Source organism: Coturnix japonica, chromosome 3 (genome assembly GCF_054131305.1).
Source record: "Coturnix japonica strain WE chromosome 3, WE-NBRP24, whole genome shotgun sequence".
Taxonomy (NCBI): domain Eukaryota; kingdom Metazoa; phylum Chordata; class Aves; order Galliformes; family Phasianidae; genus Coturnix; species Coturnix japonica.
The window spans coordinates 82,769,196-82,791,952 of record NC_140665.1 but is presented as its reverse complement, the minus strand read 5'-3'; the positions used below and the strand labels follow the sequence as shown (position 1 = coordinate 82,791,952).

Here is a 22,757-nt window from a genome sequence, read left to right as displayed (position 1 = left end):
TTTAGGATCCTTTTTTTTTTTCATTTCATGAATAGTGTATGTACTGAAGCTGCTCCCAGAGAAGTCAAAAGGAAAACTTGTATTGACTTCAGTGAGTTTGTCATTAAACTTTTCTCTCTCAGTTTATCATATACCTTAGCTTAACTCTAACTTTCAGAAGACAAAGCAATCAAAATATACACTGCCCTCGAGACATTATATTTCTTCCAAGGAGGATCTCTGAACTGTTTGGTTTGGAAATGCAAACCACATATGTTATCTCATTTTAGGTAGCTTCTGTGCAAAAGAAAGTTTGCATTTACAGAACGTCTATCCTTTATTGAAAGAAAAAAAAAAAAAAAAAAAAAAAAAAAAGAAAAAAAAAAAAAAGTGTAGGTGGGACACTGGGGAGATCTTGTCCAGACTAAGAATGAAAAGCTTTGCCAATTTATTTCTGAAAAGGAGTTATTTCAAAGTACCCCAACTCTGAAAAGCATCAAGAGCTCTGCCATAGTAGGAGCTCCTTCTCCAAGCCACAGCCTTGTAGAATGCATCTTTCTCTGTTGCATGGATTTCAGAATACTGTAAAAAAGTCTTACCCTAACATGAACTGGTCTTTGTAGCAAGAAGCATTGATGAGCTTCATTTGGTAAGTGTTTTTAGTCTGTCGCTTCTAGTAACATTTGGAAAATCTTCCTCTTGGCTCCAAGGACAACTACAAATTGAAGTGTATTCAGCACAGTTGTTCCATACTGGAATACTTGACCAGTATTTTCTAAAATCAATTGAGTGGTTTGTGCAGACCCACATCTTCCCTGGTGGCTTCACTCAGATGGCAAAACCAAACAGACAAAGTGTATCTCTGCCAATCAGGTGTTACCAAAGAATCAAATATCTTCAGGCATTCCAAAATAATCTTCTTTTAAACTTCAGTAATATTTTTAATCTGAAAGATTACAATGATTTATTTTATTTATTTATTTTTTGCCTGTAAACACACTTGGTAAGCAACCAGCAGTCAACTTCACTAAACTGAGCCACTGCACTTGCACTACACCTAGCAAAAATAAATAAGTGCAACAGATGATAGATTTCGTGCAGGGACAGTCCAGAGCCTTCATATTCTTCACATTCTGGCATATGCTTCTCAATCTTGCTATGAGAATTTATTGTCTCTTCTCCATATTGACAGGTATATTGGAGACTAAAAACTCATTTAAAGCATCGTGTCTCAAATCTGCTGAACTCCTCAGTCCTTATTCATATGATTTTGAGTCCTTGGCAAGAGGTGTTTGTTTAACTTGGCATTTAAACTTATTTTTGGCATTTATTCTATTTGATAGTAAAGTACCCGTAGCAGTTTACAGAAAAGGTTGTATGGAAGTTCCAGGCTGAGTAACAGAACTGAATGAATATTACTTGCCTTTTAATGTTCTGGTCCCTTGTAATAAAGGAAGAGCTGCTTAAAAAAAAAAAAAAAAGAAAAAAAAAAAAGAAAAAAAAAAAAAAGAAAAATAAGAAAAGAAAAATCAGCTTTAAAGGTACTTCCTCAATGATCCTGACAATTTTATAAGTTTTCATTTATGCGGAGGAGGATCAACACTCTGGAGTAATTTGCTGTGTGACTCCTGTATGTGGTTTTCTGCTGTCACACACAGTTGCAGAGCACAACTCCTTTCATAAACTGATTGAGTTCCATCTTAAAAATTCATTTTCTCCCCATCTGCTCCAAATGGAATTGCAAGAACACTTCAAGTTTTCAAAAACAGTCTGTCTCAGAATCCTGACCTGGAGAGATCACCACGTTCTTCATGACATTCAAAATCCTGACTTTTTCTGAGATCACCAGTGTAGATGCCAGTGACAGTGGTGAGATTTGTGACCTGGCTCTCTCTCCTCAGGCAGTATATATTTTATGTAAGGCACTTAACAGACACTAATTTTGCAAGAGCTTTCAGCCATTATGCATCTTGGCCAGATTTACCCTGGCAGCACAGGACAATGACGGAGTCCAAGATCCATTATTTTGTCCTGAGTCATAGAACTGCAACAAAGTACTCATTTTGTTATGAAAAACAAGCACTTCTTATTTACTTTCAAAAGTGTTCAACAAGCCACAAAACACATTTTACAGATTAACCACTTCTTCTAGGTCACAGTAGTTATTTTGGTAATTATCTTACATATTTGTAGATATAATTGAGAGCTTCAGTGATGCTGGGTATTCATTTCTAATTTACTAGAAAAAATCCAAAACCAAACAACAAAAGCATTCCAATGTCACATCTATGGTTTACTTCTTGTGGAGAGTGATCCCTGCAATAAGGATAGGGGAAGGCCTCTTGGAGAAAGACTCTGAGCGTACAAGATCCAATAACACCTGATATTTGAGCAAAAACTCTCCTGAGGCTCTGACTCTGGAAGATCATGAGATAGTTTTCAAAATTAGACAGAAACTTGCTTAATTTCTCATGCCTAAACAGTGCTCTTGAGAGCAATGGGATTTCACATAATCAAAAGAATAGAGGTAGGGATTGGCTATAGAAGCTTAAATGAATATTTATTTTAAAAAGATAAAGGTTAAAAACACAAGTATGATGGCCCATTTATAAGGAAGGTATCCCCAATACTCTGACTCTAAAGTATTTATATCCTCTCTACTGTATTATCTCTGTAAACTGTAAGGCAAAATTTTCCTTTGGTGGAAACATTTATCTGTATGGACATAAAATACAGCTTTTGAAACAAGATTCATGTGTTTTATATACTTCTCTGCTCCCTGAAGTCTTTAAGGAATTCTGAAAAAAAATGGGTGGTCTGCTAAAAAATGGATGGTCTGCTGTGCATTTCCTAGGCTTCTCAGCTTTTGTCAAAACTAGAGATCCTGCTTTTGATACTAAAATCTTTAAACTGTTAGTTTTATTCTGTTTATTTGAAGGAATTTTGCATACCTTTTTTGTGTTGACCTTCATAATTCATAAAGCTCTTGAAGAAAGCACTTGGGATTATTTGTGAACATTATTTAGGAACCACAATAAGCTGCAAAATGTGGCAGTACTATGTATGCTTACGTACAAAATCAGACATAATCATACACAAATATGCTTCCCAAGTACTTGATTTATTCTTTCAATTTAATGACTTAAACTGTGAACCGTCTGTGGGAGTCCAAGGGATTTTCTGCAGTTAAACATATGTTCAGGAAGACAATAAAACAAGGGGGAGATTAGATTCATTGGTCATTTACCAAAGAATAAGAAGTTTAAAAACATTCTAAATGAAACTGGGGACCAACACTAATTATTAACCCAACTACTGTTGCTTAGAAGCACTTGTATCCTTCATCTGCTTGGGGAGTAAGGCAGAGGGTTGTTGCATAGCTGTAACAACAGGATTAGGACAAATATACACTGTTGGCTGCAGGAGGAGCAGGGGCCCATACCACCTCCTCAACACTCCTGCTTCCAGTAAGCATGCCCATACTAACATGGGATGTTCCCATCACCTGTTACAAGCAAAGGCAAGAAAATGCTCATGGTATTCTGACACAGCTGGAAACATAATTTACACTTATTGGATTAAGTTACAGGGTGTCCAGGCTCACTTCCAGCTACTGGAGATGGACTGTCCATTCTGCTTGGGTGTCAGGGTGCTGCTGGCATACTTGTGGCCAGTACCAGCTGTCCCACCATCCCCGTGGCACTGTCCCCAGGCTCTGCCAGTGGCAAGTGCCGTGTAGTTGCCCTGTTTTGGAGTGTAAGAGAGTCATCTTTCTGGCTCATTTTGCACCAGCAGAGCTCAGTGCCCCACAGTATTCCTGAGCATGTTTAATTTACTCTTATAACTTTGGCCAAAGTCAGCTCTCAACCAGAACTCATGTAACTGTACTTAGGCAGTTCTTGAGCCCAAGCTAATAAAACCTGCTGAGGGGCAGGATATATTAGCTTGGGTTCAGTGCTGTGCTAACATGGTTATATGGCTTCCAGATGGCTCAGAATTTAGGTAGAGCTATTGCCTGCCAAAGTCCATATATATCTGTATATATATATAGATAGCCTAAATTCCCCCACCGTAAGGACACTAATGAAGGTGAAATCACTTTGATGTTTTGCCTTGTAAATATCAGTTCCACTGAGGGAACTGAGTGTAACAATACAACAGTATCCTCTGGAGAACCTGCCAGCTACTGTGGTCATGTGGGTAGGTGCCAAGTGTAACTCCGGGGAACCTTGGGATAATACTGATAATGTTGAATGTGATGTCAATGTCGATGTAAAAGTAAGCAACCTACTACCTGAAAAAGCCAGGGTGCTGGTATAGGTTGTTATTGGTTGAAAGTAATTTGTTCATGCTGCCTCTCTAAAGGTTTCGCAGGAGATAGGGACCTTGAAAGGTCCTGCCTCAGATCAGAACGTATAAAAATGTGTCTCCTAGCATCTCCCCTATTTTCGCTGGAGAAGGACCTCCCAAGTATTTTTTGCAGGAGTAGGAGCCAAGACCCCTTCCACAGGAAATATGTGGTAGTATACCCAAATATGCACTGGAAAAAGACTTGGCTCTCCCCAGGCTTCATTTGGATCAAGAAACCTATCTTTGTTCTAGTTTCTCTTTGTTCTGAGGAAAAAATAAATACATGAAGAGTCTGAGTCGGAGAGCTGAGGATTGTTGTTTCCTGCTTATCTCGACCAGCACGAAAACCTAAGGAAACATGCTATAGGACTACATGTTGATAGAAGTCATCTTAATCAACTTGAACTTCTCAAGGAAAGACTCAGTTTCTCCCCTGTGATGCACAGCCTGACGAAGTATAAGGCACAGTGATTCAGGAAAAGGCACAGAAATACATGCCTATTGTTAACCAGAATGTTGTATTGAGATCTCTGTATTTGGGACCTGAATTATTCTGTAAGTCACTAATAGACACTTTCTTCCTTTCCCATTTTCCACAGGCAATGCTAACTTCTCCTAAGCAAAAAGACAAATGGTTAGAGGAAGTCTGAAGCTTTTGTACTCCTCCATTAGAAGTGATGTCCAGTTATAAAAATGTTAATATAAAGGTGCTGATTCACTGGAACATGTTTTAAGTCTTAGGAGGCATATGGTATACACAGAGAAAAAGTGTCACATGGAGCTTTTCAGATTGTTTCTGCATCTGCATTGACTTTATGCTGTAATTCATCTAACACCCGCATTTCCATCAGTGTGAAAATGATCACCTCTCGTTTTAAACACCATGGAGAATTTTAGTGTCAAAAGGAGGGAACCAGCCAAAGGAGATGCTACAGAATGTTGAGGAGACATTAAAAAAGAGAATCAAAAAAACCTGATCCTTAATTTACCACAGCCCCAGGGAAACAGTGCATTATATGTTGACAGCTTCCATATGTGTCATGCAAACCTTTATTCTTACTGTTCAAAATAAAATGTCCCATTAAGAGAAAAAGTCTACATTCCATGCTAAAATGGTGCGTATGATACCAAATACTGTCTTAAAGAAAAAAAGAAAATGCATTCCAATGTCATGTGGCTTTTTGTACTTTTTCAGCATTTTTAAAAGGAAAAAAAAATATGTATTACAACAACCAGACATTCTCCAAGGGTTTGTGTTTTTTGGTTTTTTGTGTTTTTTCTTTTTTTAAAACACAGTGTTATATTAAATAGCTACTTTTTTTTTTTTTAATTCCTCATTTAGACATTATTATTATTGATGTACTTTCTTCAGAGTTCACCAAAGAAATCTATCTCTACAAGTAATTGTTTAAGAAGTTAGTGAAAGATAACTATAAGAAAGATTATTACTAATGATAATGATAACAATATAGTAGCACCCTGGAGTCTCAGTAATTACTGTTTCCCTATTTTAAAAGTGCTCTATGAACAAATCTGAAAAAATGAGAGCGTATTTACAGACTATTAGCCAGTGCCCCAGTGAATACACCAAACATGAATCTTCTGACTTAATGGAATCCAATTTAGTATTTAGTTTAATTATCTGTTGCAATAGAAAGGTTCATGGACCAGGTCTTAATCTTAAATGTCTCTCCAGTTAGAGGGACCCAACTCCTGTACCTTCCATAAACTCTATAGACAGCTGGAGGCATGAAGGAAGGTGCCTCAGACCCAGATAGGCTGAAGTTCCCCCGAACCAATGGCAGGTTTTCCCATTGCTTTTGATCATTCCCTTGGGTATTCACTGAGAAGTGGCTGGAAGAAAGGTGGGTGGGGTTCCCTGGGTTGCAAACAGAGTCCACTGCGTACCAAGTATAAAAAATCATGTTTTTTCTGTACACAAACATGTCATTCAACTGCTGGTGTTTCTAATAGCTTCCAGAAGTAACAGCGACCCAATAAAAATAAAGTTTTAAGAACAAAACTGTAAGAACATAAAAGGATGATTTTGCTTATGCTAAGCTGAAGTGGTATAGCACAGGTCTTCCCAATAGCTCTGAAAACTTTAGTCCCCTAAAGGGCAGTCTTCTTGCATGAATAAACTAAAAGGGGAACAGAAAGTGAGGAAAGGGGAATTCCCTTCTCTCTTCAGTAGCTATGTTGAGAAATTAAAATAAGCAAGGTGAAGAAGGTAAACCTGCCTGTGACGTTGGCAATTAAAATAGAAATTATCTATCACCTTTCTGATCTTGGGAGCAAGACAGGGAAAATATTTACATGAACTACTCCTTTACAATTTCTTCAGTGTATTAACCTGAAGGTTTCTTTTAACTATACAAACTTTCCTGCTGTTTACCAAGGGAATATAAGTTCGAGGCTAGAATCAACAAATTGCTGGTTCCAGGGTTTCTTAATGAGTGCCTTTCATGGATATTTAATTTTCAAGAATTTCTGTATTTGAATCTCTTGGAAGAAAAAATAAAAATAAAAAAATTAAAAAAAAATCAGGGATGGAGTTTATTCTGGAGCAGAAAAACTGGCCAGGAGCCAGTTCACCTCATTTGGATGCCTGACGGAAGTGTCACCTCTCCAGAATTTTAAGGGTTTAAAACTGGTCTTAACCAAACCAGGCTGCCTCCCCACACAGCCCATGGCCAGGTGTGGGGCATTTGAAGACTTGTTGAATGCAGCAACAGCATGGCAGCCTACTTAGGATCAATATCTCCCTTTTCCACTGCTATATCTGGACTTTCTGGGCAATTTTAGGTGAAATTGCCCACCTCGGTTCAAGCCTTTCTGAGCATTGTGCCTAACAGAGGATACCGGAGCCACAGCAGTTTTTTGCATAACTCTCCAGCAGGCAAAGAACTTGCCGGAAAATTCTGAGAGGCTTTGTTCACAGCCCAGCTGAGCCTGAGGGAGAATGCAGATCAAAACCAATGAGAAAATGTAGCCAGAACAAAGAAAGAAGAAAAAAAAAATATATTAATTCTTACACCAGGGTTTCTTCTGCTACTCATTAACATTATGTCAGCTAAGGTTTAGATTAGCTGGCATCATAGATCCCCTGACCTCTGGCATAAAAAGCTTTTTGACAAGAAAGCTAAATCTGAAAGTTTGCTTGTAAAGTAGCATGGATTAAGTGAACCATCACAGAAAAAAAATGGCACATAATTCTCTTTTTATTAGTTTCTAAAGAAATCTAAGAAAGAACACTTCTAAAATATTATTTTGCATTGAGATGCATTTTCACTTTTTAATAAACAGCATAACTGTGAATAATGTAGAGATCTAGTAAATTGTTCCTAAAATATCACTGCTATTATTCAGACTTAATAGGATTTTTTCTACTTTTTAGCTAATTAAAATATTAAATATTACAATGTTTTTACGCATTTCAGGGTAAAAATGTTTTGAAATTAAAATTTCTTTGAAAGATAGAAAATCAATTTCCACTTTACCCAATAATTAACCTTTTTTCCAATGTCAGTATTAGTGGTAAGGATGTCACTCCAGTCCTGTAGCTGTTTTATAACTTTCTCCATACTTCTCCTCAGAAAGATCTTTAAAAGCTTAATAAACCAAAAATTCCCCAAATCCTCTTAAGTTTCCTAACTGTATGTAGGCAATCATCAATGAAAGAACATTAAAATCAAACCTGATTTTAAGTAAGAGCTTTTATCCCAAATTTCATCTAGTTTGACTAGATTCAGTTAGCTTTAGAATTGCTGTATTCTATAGAATTAAGAACAATATTTCCAGATCAAGACTTTATCAGGTCAAGACTTTGTTCTTCATTTAGAAACCCACCATGAATTGCCACCCAGTAGAGCTGAAAAGCATCAATCCAGAAAAGGTTCACAGCAAGAGGATGACAAGAGCATATATGGAGTGATGATCTATAGTTATGGTCTTACCGTCCCCCGTTTCAGCGCAGAGCTGCAAGCCCAGATTGTTCTGTGGATTAATCACCCAGTGATTGCTGGTCACAGTAATGTCAAACACAAACCAGCCCACATCAGAAGCTTGAGCCTTTCTTGTGTCTAACAGGAACAAGTCTGCATCCCTAAGTTAAAGAAAATAGAGAGTTATGACATTCAAATATTACTATTTTTTCTCCCTAACTTCCTTGCTGACAATAACTTTCTCCAGTCCAAATGAATAATCCTTCGACACATCCTCATCACGACACAGCACAGTGTATGCTGTAGCCAACACATGATTGTTAAGAATAATACAGGTATTCCCCTCAGATGCCTTGCTGAAATGATCCTGCATATGAAAACTGGAGTTCTGGAAAATGTAAAAAATCTAGTTTCCTGGTATGAATACACAAAATATATAATTGAGACTGTGCATAAAGGATTCATCTTTCAGCACCAGAATGTCTCAGGAAGATTAACATTTATAAAACATCCAGTGTAAATGACAAAAAATGTCAAGATCACGTTCAAATTTCAACTAAAATTCAAAGGCATAGTGTGGCTAAAAGAATCTGTTATTAATATCATATGACAGCAGTGATATCATATAACAAAACATGAATATATGACAGTTTCATATTAGTACAGATGTTTAGAAAATAAGTCTATATATCAAAGTGGAAATTGTATACTGATTCAGTAATGTACTTATTACATTTTAACTCTCTGTTCCCTGGTATGTTCTCAAATTCATTCCCATGAAATTTTCCAGTAATTCAGAAGGGCTGCTCAGGGGAGTTAGTATAATTGTGTTACTAAATGTTTAGCATGGATCATTTATTTGTTCTGTTTTCACATATCTCCCGACACAATTGGTTCCAGAACTACATCTGCATTACAAATAATTTACGGCAACGGTGATACAAAAAACAATAATTTAAACTCTCATCAGTTTCACTTTACACGCTTCAACAAAGCAGCATGCATTATTAAAAACTGTTTTATCCATTTTGCCTTTTAAACTTAAGTCTATTGTTATATAAAGCTTTCCCTTCTCTGCCATAAAAAGTAATCAAAACAACAGTGCACAAGAAGAAATGTTTTACTCTACATCTTGACGGCACAAGTCAAGGCAAACTTGGCTTACCCAGACCTTGGAGTTGCACCGTTAACTTACAAGCAGTATGAATGTATATTTAAAGAGGTAAGAGAGACAGCAAGAACAGGCTTTGTGCATAAGTGAATTTAGAATTACGATGTTCCTGTCGCAGTATTCTTAGTCTGCTTAATCACAATGACACGGTAGGAATTTACGGCTTTATCTAGACTAACCACTTTACATGCACAGAAAAGCTCTTACACTGAAAAAACATTTTGTATAGCTCTTGAAACTGTGTTAGTTCAACACATGGGGAAATAAAATCAAATGAGCTCAGACAAGCGTATGTTTGCTCGTACATGAGAAACAGTTGCAGAATCAGGTTAAAGAGCTCAGCAGCAATGAGCAAATCTTTACTTATGTATTTGTTTATCTATTTATCTATGTATTTATTTATTTATTTATATGACATTTTTATTAACAATTTTGTTGGAACTTCTTTTAAAATTCACTTTTTGCCTTACTCTACAGCTCATTCGCTGAGCTCTTACAGCTTGTGCTCCAGTAGAACTGCGCGAATGGCCACACAAGGAGAAAACATACCTTCTCCCTCCAGAGCTAACACGAAAACAGTCTTACAATTCAAAAGTGCCTGACCGACTACTTTAGCACTGAACAAATTAACAACGTACCGCAAGCTCATAAATAGTATTCTCTGGAGTCTTAAATGCCCCCGTTTTTTGTTTTTTTTTTCCTCTAATAAGCAGTTTTATCAGAACTTTAAAACTGAACAGTTTAATTCTGAATGCCACAGGCTTTATGACAGTTAGTTATTTGTAAATATCTCTTGAACCATTTGGTAAATTTAATAGGAAAGTGTAGAACTACATGGAATATAAAGTATTACAGTATTACACTGCGATGTTTTCTTGTTTTTATTGTCTCCTCGCAGAATACATAATTATTTTCCCATATATATTCTTTTAGCTCCAAACTTTGCTGTGAATGATACAAAAAGTTCTCAAAAGTCAGTGCGTACAATATCTATGTGCTGAATCAGAATACTACTAACAGGATAGCACAGAAATCCTTGAATAGAACAAATTCTCCCCGAGGAGCTCTTCATAGCATGACTCATTATTTGTACAGCAGTACAAACTCACATCGCTATGTCTTCGGCACTGCTATGTCCACCTTCCTGCAAGGACCTGGCTACAACAGGCAGATTGTTCTTACCCATTTACTTGGCAAAAAAACTAAAAAATTAGCTGTGAGTACCTAGAGGAAATTAGAAATGATTTGCAAGAGAAGATAGTAAAACAGAGAAAAAGACTCCAGATCAATGCCAATATTCTAGCCCATCTAGTAGGAATTTACTACAGAAATTAGAAATACTTGTCAGGAAAATAATGACTTTTTTTCAGAATTCATATAAATACTTGGTGAAAACCCGGCCTTCCAAAAATCAGTGACTGCTCTACATTCAGTGTCCTACCATTAGATGATGCCACTGAAATTTCTTATCACTTTTCACAACATTTTCAATTTTAAAATTCTCCTTTACGAAAGGAAAGAAGGAAAAAAGAAACAAGCACATTTAAAATGAAAAACAGCTGCAAATGTTGGCCCTAATAAAAAATAAATAAAATAACAATAATAATAAAAAAAAAGATTTCTACTTAAAAATAGTTCACAATACGTAATAAAAAAGTAAGGCATTATGTTGTATATAGCCTGCAATGCAACAGTGAACACATCATACAGGCAGAACACAGTTGATTGCCTTTAGCTTTACGGAGGCTGTTCAAGTTTAGTGATCTCAGTCTGGTCTCAGACGACTAGTTGCCTATATCACAAATGCTACCACAGTCAAGAATTTCAGCAGAGTTACGGGCAGCACATCTAAGATCCAGATCTCCCGGGTTATTCAGGAAAGTGAAGGTGAAATAAACCATCTCTACATTCCTTGAAACCAGGCAAAGATTTTGACCAGACTGAAGCATGACTCCTACTATGTAATAGGCCATCCCCATAATGCTGTTTCACCTCTCGCCTCATTCCAGAAAGCTGCTCTAGTATCTTAATGCCACTTGAGGATTCCCTAATGTGGGAAGAATCCTTGGGGTTTAGTTAAATTAGTGGCTAGCTGCCACTAGATCATGAACAAGGATTTGGCCTGTTGGAGCACATTAATTTCGTCATGAGAAAAGATCAGGGTAGGAGTACATTGGCAGGGTTGAATAGAAAAGTTGCCTTGCCATTGGCAGTGCTTTACATACTTCCTTAGAACAAACAGAAAATTTCAGTCTCAAAGTCTGTAATTTCAGCAAACTCTGAATGAATTCAGCGCATGCATTTCAGCAGCCACTCTGAAGTCAGGAAACTACAAAGTCTGAAACACAGAAACCAAAAAGCCTGACCACACCTTGCCCAAAGGCACAGCAGAACCTGTAGCATATTGTGTAATCCTACTGGACTCCTCCATTTCCCATTCAGAGCAAAGAAAGGTCAAATTAAGCAGTTCTGCTGTGGTATGACTAGCAGGAATGTGGAGCACTCTGCAGCTGCAGAAATATTTGCACCTAAATCTAAAATTTTGTCTCATGTCTAGATATGGGACAAACCTGAGGTGACATAGTCATGAATAATGCGACTAAAGCCTGGATCCCAAGGCAAGAAATGAAACTTTATTGTAGTGACAGAATATGCTTATATAATAGGAGCTCTTCTGACCAGAGATATGAAGAAGCAAGTGGGAAAAGTTCCTTGTTTCAGATGTAAGCACTATAGAGATTGTGAGGTTGTGGACTTCTCCAGTCCCAACATGTTAAAGCATTTGCCTCCATATGCTGCATGTATAAGTGGAGACTGTAGGGAAACACTTGAATTAGACTGTCTGAAGTTTCCTTAGTTACAATAGGGAAAAGCCAATGGGTGGTACGTCATTACATGTGTGCTCTTCCTGCACCATGATTCCATCAGAACACATGGGGTTATTAGGCTAGTGAATGGAAATATATAAGTTTTTATAAAATGTTTATAAGTAGAAATAGCAATTTTACTATCTTAGAAATGTGCAGATAAGATATTGAAAGAAATCATGAGTATTCTTTAGTGGTTTCATAGGGACAACTGTCATTTAACAGGTCAAATGCTTATTGAAGTTTTTGTCTTGTTTCAGAGGAGTAAGTGGCTTTGCCTTCTCTAAAATAGAACAGAAACAACTTACTGGAAAAAAAAAAAAGAAAAAGAAAAGAAAAAGAAAGAAGGAAAGAAAAATAAAAAAGGAAAAAGGGGAAAAAAAGACCATACAAAGAAAGAAATCCATTTAAGTGGATTACAAATTGAACTTTTCCCACTTGTTCTTAACAAAATGTCGGTTGATTTTGCTAGTACAGAGCTTTCAACATCCTAACCTGACATATGCTCTTCAAATATATATATATTTCCTTTCAGTTCCTCCAAAAAGTTTCTTTTGGAACCTACAACAACAGAACTTTTGCAAGTTAAGCACAGAGGAAAAAAAAATATCCTGCACTGTTCTATTTCTGCACAATGTAGTAAAAAAGCAGAAGATACTCTGGAAGGAGAAGTGTTTTCCCTTCTGTTGGTTCTGCTCTACTGACATAAAACAAGTCCTCTTTATAGCCATAAAATGTTTATAATTTGATGGTCAGAGATCTCACCTGGAAGGTGCTCAGGGTTCTATGAGCAGCAAAGAGATTTGAACTTTCAGCTACCTGATGATAGAGCATTTGATGCTTTGCAAGTTCACACTGCCCTTGCTAGACACTGCCAGAATAGAAATGTGTAATCTGTTCCAAGATGAGGGAGGTTTTTATTTAACTCATGACAATTTTTCTTTCTCACTTTGCTCAAACATTACATTATAAACAATTTAAATTTAATTTTAAAATGTTCACCAATCTAGGTAGAAAATCCAGTGCCTTGTGGTCATGTCTTTTTTTTTTTTTTTTTTTTTTTTTTTTTTTTGCACAAGCATCTTGGAATTGCTGCTACTTTTTAATGGGAATTTTGTGGTATTTATCTACTTTGCCTTGTTAAATCTGGTCATTTACATGGCTCTTGAATAGTCTTGGAAATATGTCCCACACTGTTCTGGAAGCACAGAATCAGAGATTTGCTCATGTGTAATGTCATATGTGTTTTAATTCTCAGTTATTGTAAGCAGCATGTGTTAAGTGTCCGTATGTCATCTTAAAGGCAGAGCCTGATTCAACCTTTCAATTACATTCTGCAGAATACTAAAACATGCTTGGAAGAAAAAAAAAAAAAACAACACTCCCTCAAAAGTCAGCAAAATTGAACAATCTATCTGCCTTTAAGGAACTAGCTGAATCTTGGCTTGTAGTACCTCAGTGTCAGCAAATGTTGTATTTCCCAAATCCAGACGCTTACACTGTGCATAAGAATCCACCATTTGTTCACTGAGAACATGAACCCTCACCCTCTCTGTGTATGGGCAGACTGTTTGGTGAGGCTGGAAATGCAACTCCATAAACCTGGAATAAATTATGTTGAAGATAAGTTTTGTTCTTGCTCAGTTTTTGTTGACGTTGCCTAGGAATTAATGCAAGACAAACCACAGCGACAGCAATAATGCCTTGCCAAGGGCACGCTTATGATCAGTTATCACCTCTCTAATTCAGATAGAAATCTGGAACATTACTGAAGGCATAATATGTTCATGCCGACGTGGTACCTGTTGGGATACTCCTTGATGATCTGATAAATGCTAATCTGAATTGTTTCGTTCTCAAACCGGCTGTTGCTTCGATCTTTGTATATCCGGAATTCAGCTGCTGTCACTGCTTCTCCATGTGGGATTTGGGTGAGGTCAAATCGAAATTCCTTGTAGTGCCTTCGCTGGTGGGAGAAGTCCTTGTCTCTTTCAACTGTTAGAAAAATAATTGAATGCAAATTAAAGTGGTGAACACCGATTTCCCATGATTAATGGAGCATTCCCCATGCTTAGGAGTAAACAAACAGGACAATATAAAACTGTGGAAATAATAAAACCACAGGCTCAGACGTACTTCCAGTTAAAGGAAATTCCACAAGCCAAATGTCTTCAGTTCAAAAGGAAAAACCCTCAGTGGCTTTTATACAAATTCCAGAAGCCAGAGTGGAAAGAATATTACAAAAAAAAAAAAAAAAAAAAAAAAAAAAAAATCTGAAAGAGGGCACGTTGTAAAGTAACTAGAAATATGGACAAACTTAAAGCTGCAAAAGGATTTAGGACTTCGGTTTAGTTGCAAGCACAGCAGCAGTAATATCAGAGAAATAGATATCCAGGCAGATGAGGGGAATGCTGATCATTCCCTCTTAACATGACAAATTCTGAAGTAGTGCTAAAGTGCACTACAACCCCTATATATTCAAGAAATGGTCACATCCCATAAATCACATGCTGCAAATTAACACATGCTGCAGTCTAGTGGCATTGGTGTCACTGAGCCAGTGGTCAGAAGGAGCCATGAATCAGGGCTGAGAGGGAAAATGGTGTTGCACCCCAGCACAGGCAGGGCTGCTCCTGGCTGGAGAGGTCTCTTCAAGAGGCAGTGGCTGCACAGGACCACTGCTGATGTTTATGACACCATTGTTCCAAAACAACTAATCTTTTTTTTCCTTAATTCAGGAGTGTATTTAGGCTGACTTCAATGTAGTGGGGATTGCTCAGGTATCTGCAGCAGTCCTGACCCTGAGGTAGGTGCCACTCCCACAAAGGATTGTCTGTTTTGGTTCAGCAAGGGAACCCACAGGGCCCGGTGCTGGCTGATGACTATCTTATGGGATGAACACCAGATTTTACAGATGCAGAAAGGAAAATCATTCATGGTTTTCCTTCCTAGAAATGTAACTCTGAGCTCTGAAAAAGCAGTGCTCAGGCCCTGCAGCAGTGGAGAAGTTTCACTTCCCTCATGACTTGACTGACAGCGGACAAAGACTGACACACAGAGCTAAAGATTTGTGACTGCACCCAGCTTCACTAAATGTTCCTTCCTACAACTCCTGCTCCCCTCTCTGAGTTTTGGTAATAACTATCTTCAGATCCTGAGGAGGAACAACATGAGTTCTGAAAAGTTGTAGGTATGGATTACTACCTTATATTTACAAACAATAAAATGTCTTCATTATTACAGTATATTTATACTTAGATGTTCATGCCTATGTGTACATTGACACCATTTTATATACATATGCAATACTTATCTGTTTGTATATACATGCTGTTTGTGTTATTATAATGCATATGTAGTCTTACAAAGCAGAAATGTGCTTAAAGAAAATGCTGTGTTTTGGAGCTGCCGTTTAAAGGTACAGACATGGACATGGTAAAATGAAAATCACTGAAGCAAAAGCTTTTACACTGTTTTCAGAGCAGCAGTCACCTGTGGCCACAGAACACATTCATCCTTTCAAAAATGTTAACTGTCTATCTTTGCTTTCATGAGAATATTTTTTTGGAAGTGTACAAAACTATGTTGCCTTACAAATCACCAAAAATGAAATAGATAGGTTATAAGAACAGTTTGCCTTCAGTGAAAATGAACTTTCTCTTGGCTGACAAAAGGAAAATTGTCTGCTAGCTGCAAGGTTTACTTGGCTCAACTGTGTATTTAGCTTACGTGGGCTTGCCATCTTACACTATGTAGAAAAAGTAAAACAGAAAAGAGGCAGAAGCATGTAAACGGGCTGCTCTGTACCTGGAGATGAATGGGCTGCTACTGAAGAGAAACAGGATACAGTCTATTTAGCAGCTCTGCTGCTCAGCTCTAAGCTGTGAGGTATATACAGAGATCCAGCTTGAGGCTTGGGGTCTGTTTGCCTTTTTTTTTTTTTTTTTATGTACATGTAAAGGCTTTCATTTCTGAGAGAACTTGGCAGAGATTAACATATGCAAATGCACTGAACTGTGGAGGATTTTTCTAGCATAAAGCCTGCCACAAGTTTCTAATGTTATCGCTCAGGCTTGCTGAGCTAACGTAGAACAGATATGTCCATAATCTGCAAATGAAAAATATATTAAAGCCAGAATTAATGTAGCAACAATATCCTGTGTTAGTATTTATTCAACAAGTATTTACCAGTTTTCATGGGTAACTAAGCACAGCTCACTGTGAGTAAGCACTGGAGAATTAGACTCTGAATAAAAGTTTTAAACACCAGTATTCCTGGCCTGAGCTGTTTTTATTTGGGTTTGAGGTTTCTTTTTGTCTAGTTTCTTACAAGTACATTCTAATTAATAACATTAGTTTGGAAAAAGCAGTTGTCTCCATGTACACTACAGTTTGGACACAAACCTCTATGACACAGTGCAATAACCACTGCTGGGATTCTCTCATGAGCATTTACAACTGCTGAAAGAACACTTGTCTGTTGAGCTCCAAACTACAGTTTACTTAGATATTATGTATCCATGTATATCCAAGGAAGAGACAGTGTTGCCATCTGATAGCACTGCAATTTCAAAATTTCCTTAGGCCTCTACTTGGCAGGACAGAATTGGCAAGCAAGACAGGACCTGGGAGTAGAAATAGCCTCCAAAAATGAAGGGGTGTGTAAAGCAGGCACTAAAATCCATGAAAAATCTTGAGTCCAGGGAAGTCCCACCCTCCACACTGAAGCCAGAATCTCAAACCATAAATTTCTGTAGGCCAATGTACAAAACATTTTTATTGCATTTAGAAAAGTTAAGATTTTATATTATATAGAAGACTGGAAAAAAGCAATCACAATAATGTTGCAGCATTGTCTGATGTCTACAATGATGAATTATAAAAGAGAAATGTTATTTAATGATACTGAGTATTTTCACGGTGAAAATAAAATGCAAATCTAGCTCTCTTTTGCACCTAATAAATGCCTTGTTAGGGAAGACCCTGAATGCACAGTATGTCATCCATCAAGTCCTTTGCCTTGCTGAAATGTCATTAAGTGCAGCAGGGCACCATGTCTCAAGTATTTCTATTTCAGTGTGACAGCTTTTCAGGACTGGCACTCTGAAAAATACAGTTCAAGATTTTGAAGTATTCAGTTCTTCCAGATCATTCTCATGTCATTCCAGCTCTGCTCAGCTCATCTGACAAAATGCTTCTCTGTGGGACAGATCACAGCTTCTAAAAACCAGTTGCCCAGAACATCAGGAAGTCCTTTTTTAATCATCAAAAGTCTATAATTTTTGTAATTAAAAAGAACTACTTTATCAGGTCAGTGCTGATTACAATAAAATTCCTCATTTGCTCTCACTGCTCAGGAGCATTGGCTTTTTGCACTGGTATTTTCATACCACCTGAAACCAATATATTCAGCACTATGGTTACATCAGAAAAATCGTAGCCCAGGGGAATATCACAAACACCTGTGTGTGTAAGATAGGAAAGAATGATATTTTCCACCCATGTGGCTCACTGATGAAATATTCATACTGTATTAACACTCACCCCAATCCAGAAGGAAAGGAAATCTACACCAGAAAGATATTCTGAAAAAATACGGTTATCTCTTATATGAAAAGAAAATATTGTGCAGTAATTTCCACTAACAAAAATATGAAGTACGGAGATGGATGAACAGTGCAGTAAACAATCAGTGTATTACCAATTCAGTGACAAACATCTAATTGACTGTTGATTGAGCATAAAGAAAGTTAAAAGTGCTAACAAGAAGTTTATGTTGTGGTGCATGGGACTATTAAGCATTCACTTCCATTGGCAGTTAGCTCCCCACTGATGTGCTTCACTTTTCCTGAAGAGGTTCATATGTGGTGACATATATGGAAAGTGAAAGCTTCTTCAGCAAAGTGGGGAGCAAACTAAGACCAGGTTGTAACAGGCTGATTTTACAACATAAGGTCCAAGAATCCCAACTGGATTAATGAATCATGAAGCTTCTCTAATCAACTTAATGTTTAACCACTACATATACATGCCAAGGCAAAGAAAGGGTCTTGCAAACCGTGTAACTAAAAAGGGCCATTTGCACTAATCTCACTGAATTTCACTGTTTAATTCTGGGTTCTTTGTATAAGCACTAAGTAAACCAGTCAGTTTTAATCACTTCAAGGTGATAAAGGTTACAGTAAGCCGATACACTACAAACGACACTTGTTTACATCTTGAATATAATGAAATGATAGTTTATCTACAGTGAACACTTGTGGTTATCTGACAGAAACAGGTCAAAGGTTCCAGGCGTTTTCTCCTGAAATTACTCAGCGCTGCCTCTAATGACTGATAATTGAAAGCAGAGGCTGGAAATATCAAATGTGGTAGGTGACAGATAAGCAACAGATTAATGCAAGTACTCTGTTACAGGACACTAAGAGGTCAGAGGCCCTAGGAATTAGCTATTGTGCTACTGTGAAAAGACAGACATCAAATAGCTATTTACCTCATTGCTCTGCTCTCTGGTATTCAAATCCTAGAAACCCATTCAAGACTATTAAACATCAGACTATGTTAGTGACAATGCTTTTTACAAAATATGGCAAAAAAAAAGAGAAAAAAAAAAAAGTTTTACAGGGTGTGTTGTCAAGGGAAAAGATGTGATCCAAGAGCAGAATGAAAGATTCTTTGATATGACAGATGTCAAGATTTTAACAAAGTGCATCACAAAGAATTTAGCAACCACATTCAGCAAAATATCATTTTCAGCTGAGGAGATCAGAAAACAGACTTCTGAAAATAAATGTGTTAAATCTTTGTAATTTTGTGCAGGCTTTTAGGCTGCTGAATAAAAATATTAACTTTAAAATATATAAATTAAGCTTAACTCAGCAAATACACTTTTCTTCTTTTCACTCCTCAAAATGCAAAATCTAATTCAAATCTTGTTGAAGTACATGACAGGCTTTTATATCTATCTGTTTGAGTTTGAATAAGAGTTAAGCTTACAGAAAGGTCTTTAAATGATTGCACTTCTAAAGGCCAAGTGTAAAGAAAAAAGAAAAAAAAGCAGCAAAAAGGAATTACTTGTCTTGGTGATGTTGCTTTATTTGTTAAATATTTAATGGCTTTTATAAAACTAGAAGAATCCTAATCAAGGCTATTTTGAGTTAGAAGCCGAAATGAATTTGTATTCAGAAGAATGTTTCAGACATCAGAGATATCGTCTTTAGAGATCCCCTTCTTGTTTGTTACAAGTCAACTGTCCTGTCCCAGCTCATAATAAGAAGAGACGAGTTTATCTACCTTTCCCCTTTAGTCAATTGCTCCAGACCATAGGAATAGGAGACAGCCCTTTCTCAACACACATTTCAATCCATGGCAGCTACTTGCAATGACAACGTAGTGACTGCCAGAACATTGAGTAGCTCAGTAGGAGGGACATCCTGGGCCACTCACAGACACAAAACAGGAGTTAATAAAAATGAAAGAAAAATTCTTTTCAGTTCTCACATCCTTTTTGTTTTTCTAAAGTTTATTTTACTGATAACAGGTATCTACTAGATAATCATTCATCCAGGTGTTTTAACTGCAGAGCTTCAGAATCACATGCCCAATAGCCTGTTCTTTTAATACCTGGTTTTCTGCTTTTATTTTCACATTGCAACTCATTTTCATCAGGGCCAGGGTCTCCATTTGTATTCTGCAACCACTAATGAGGAAAAGTAGGTGATTTAGACTTAAAATACCAACTTTTCCTTCTGATTTTTCTCTCTAGATTGAGGTAGAAACCAAACCTACATTCTCTGTTTGGTTGGTGACTAATATGTTAAAGAAACAAAAAGTGAATGAAGATGTGATCATTATCATCTGGTTCTTTCATGAAAATATATTGCAGAGGGTTCAGTGTTGACTGCCCAGGTGCCTTAGCTGTGTTCAGAATGTGCCTTCTGAACCATGACCTTTTGGGACTTATCTCTGCACAAAATGGATCAGCTGGTACTCAGATCCCAAGAGCAGTCATATTCTGACCTTAGGTCAGAAGTGTATGGAGCTGAAAACAGGTGTTCTCAAAATTACCATTCTCCTTAACATTGCATTCATGTCCTATCATAAACACCAAACACCTCCATCAGAGTCTTAGTCCAGTTTCTAATTCTGATTCCTTCTAGATGAGGCAAAATGATTTCTGTAATCAGTGAGAATTTTCTTTAACTGTGGAAGGTAAGTCTCCAGAAATCTTGTTTTTTTTTTCTCATTGCACCAGTTCACTTTATTATTATTATTGTTACTGGATTACTTATTTTTTAGTTTCTCTTTATTCATTATTATTAGGATGGTTGTATTTAAAGTAATTATATTATTTTCTTCTTAAAACAGATGGGAGAAGGCTTGGTAGGTCATACTCTAAGGCAAGTTCCACTGCAGTATGTTTGGAGTTATTTCACTAAAGTATTTTCAGTCAGTTACTGACATCAGTGAGCAACATTTAGTTGTTTTGGTTAACTAAATTAGAGGCAGTTAGAAAATTATTTGATGAAATACTATGCAGTTAGTGGCAGCTTCAATAAATGAAAAATCATCCATCGTTTGTTGAATACAGGCTTTTAATGGTGGAATATCCCTTCCATAATTGCACAGAATTACTAAAACCTATAAAAAGGCAAGATAAAGTCAATAACAAAACCTTCAGTGACTGCAACTGAATTCACAGCCAGAGTGAAAAGGAAAACTACAATTTAAAATAATAATAATAATAATAATTAAAAAATACTTTGCATGGACTTTTTTTCCAGCACACATTGGTTTTCGTTCTTTATCCTTCACTGAAAACAAAAACAAACAAAACAACAACAACAAAAGTGTTTCAATAATACATAACAGAATTAAGTTAGAATATTCATTGGTATTTAGTATTACATCTTTTGAGAATTATCAGAGAAGTACTGTTCCATTATTGAAATTTTAAGTTCCTACTTTTATTGTTGTAGTTTATAAGATTAGATAGATTTCTATTAATTAACAATAAATAAACAAATAGTTTGAATGTTTTGAAGTTCTTATTAAGGGAGAGTTTCAATTGATGCAATATCTAATTTCTAATTCCCTCAAAACCTTCCTACACATACTCAACTTTAGTAAGTGGTAGGCAGTGACAAGGCAAATAACAGAAGAACTGACAAATTTAAGAGCATATTAAAAAAAAAAAAAAAAAAAAAAAAAAAAGAATTTATTTATTTTTCCTGGAATAAGTTTAAGAACTAAAACTCAGTAGTTAAAAGCTTTCACCATGCCACATGAGCACGAAAGATTTCCCAGGAACCATAGAGCAGTGCCTTCCAGCAGCTTTTTTAACCACAGAACTAAACGTATACCTGGACCAAAGAGGCATAACTGAGCTCTGCTCTCTGTTATAATCTCCCAGATGTTCTCTACACCATAAGAATATCTATGATGCTTTTTTTTCACACTGTCCAAAATATGGAACAAAATATTTGTTTTAATAAAATTGCTGGTCTTCATTCAATAGCCAAAGTTTTGCTGAAAATGTCACTGGTAAACATGTGGTATTCATTCAATTTACTGTTTTCTGTGTCTTCCAAGTCAAATGCACTTGCTCGGTAAGTCAAAACAAGTGCTCCACTGCAGCTGCTCCAGCGATAATTAAATGCTGGAAGGATTTCAGTTGTTGATACAGAATAAGTGGAAAAACAGAAACCTGCTTTTCTTATGCTGGTCTGACGCTGGCTAATGCAACAGTAGGAATAAGTAACCTGAATAAAGAGGTTGGATGACTCCTGCTGTAACAGAGTTTTGGAAGTGAACAATACCATGAGAGTTTATGCCTGGATATTATCACAGTCCGAGTACAAAATGTAGATAAAGCCACTCTTCACAATATATTTTTTATTTCTATTTTTTACAGTATTGTAGAATAATACAGTATAGTTGGAACTAGATGATCCTTAAAGTCCCTTCCAACCTAAGCTATTCTATGATGGTTCTCTATTCATCAACTTCTTGAATGTCAAACTTTCACTGTAGCACAAAACACAGAAAAAGGTGCACTGTATATATGCCCTTTTTAGTTCTATGAATCATGGCAGAATGCATCTCAGTTGCATCTTCCATAAATATAGTAGCTGAAAGCCCAGATGATCACTGCTTTGGGGAATAACACCAGCAGGTCTTACCAGGACATCATATTTTGGGCAGTCAGATAGAAATGTGCGGCAAAAGAGAGACACATTACAACCAAATGTCTAGGGGAAGGCAACGAAGAAAGGATGGGGTGCAACTTGCTATTGCATATGGAACAAGGAGGAGACTGTGGTTTCCTTAAGTCATCCTGCTGCAAAGGAACTGATCTTAAATATCTATTTTAAAAATGCATAACCACTAGTTTTTTGGTTGTGTTCATTTTCATCAGTGAAAATCATCTTTACTTCAAAAAGTAGA

General features: G+C 36.7%; 1 protein-coding gene across 3 annotated transcripts in view; it reads right to left on the bottom strand.

The window, feature by feature from the left end:
• The window catches only part of BMP5 (bone morphogenetic protein 5), a 55,615-nt gene that overhangs the window by 16,289 nt on the left and 16,569 nt on the right, over positions 1-22,757 (bottom strand). For all 3 annotated transcript variants that reach the window (XM_015859227.3, XM_015859226.3, XM_085543844.1), the window contains 2 exons: positions 14,114-14,306; positions 8,286-8,434 (listed from right to left, as the gene is read on the bottom strand). In XM_015859227.3, coding sequence (XP_015714713.1) covers positions 8,286-8,434; positions 14,114-14,306 — 342 coding nt within the window. The remainder of the gene's footprint in view (positions 1-8,285; positions 8,435-14,113; positions 14,307-22,757) is intronic.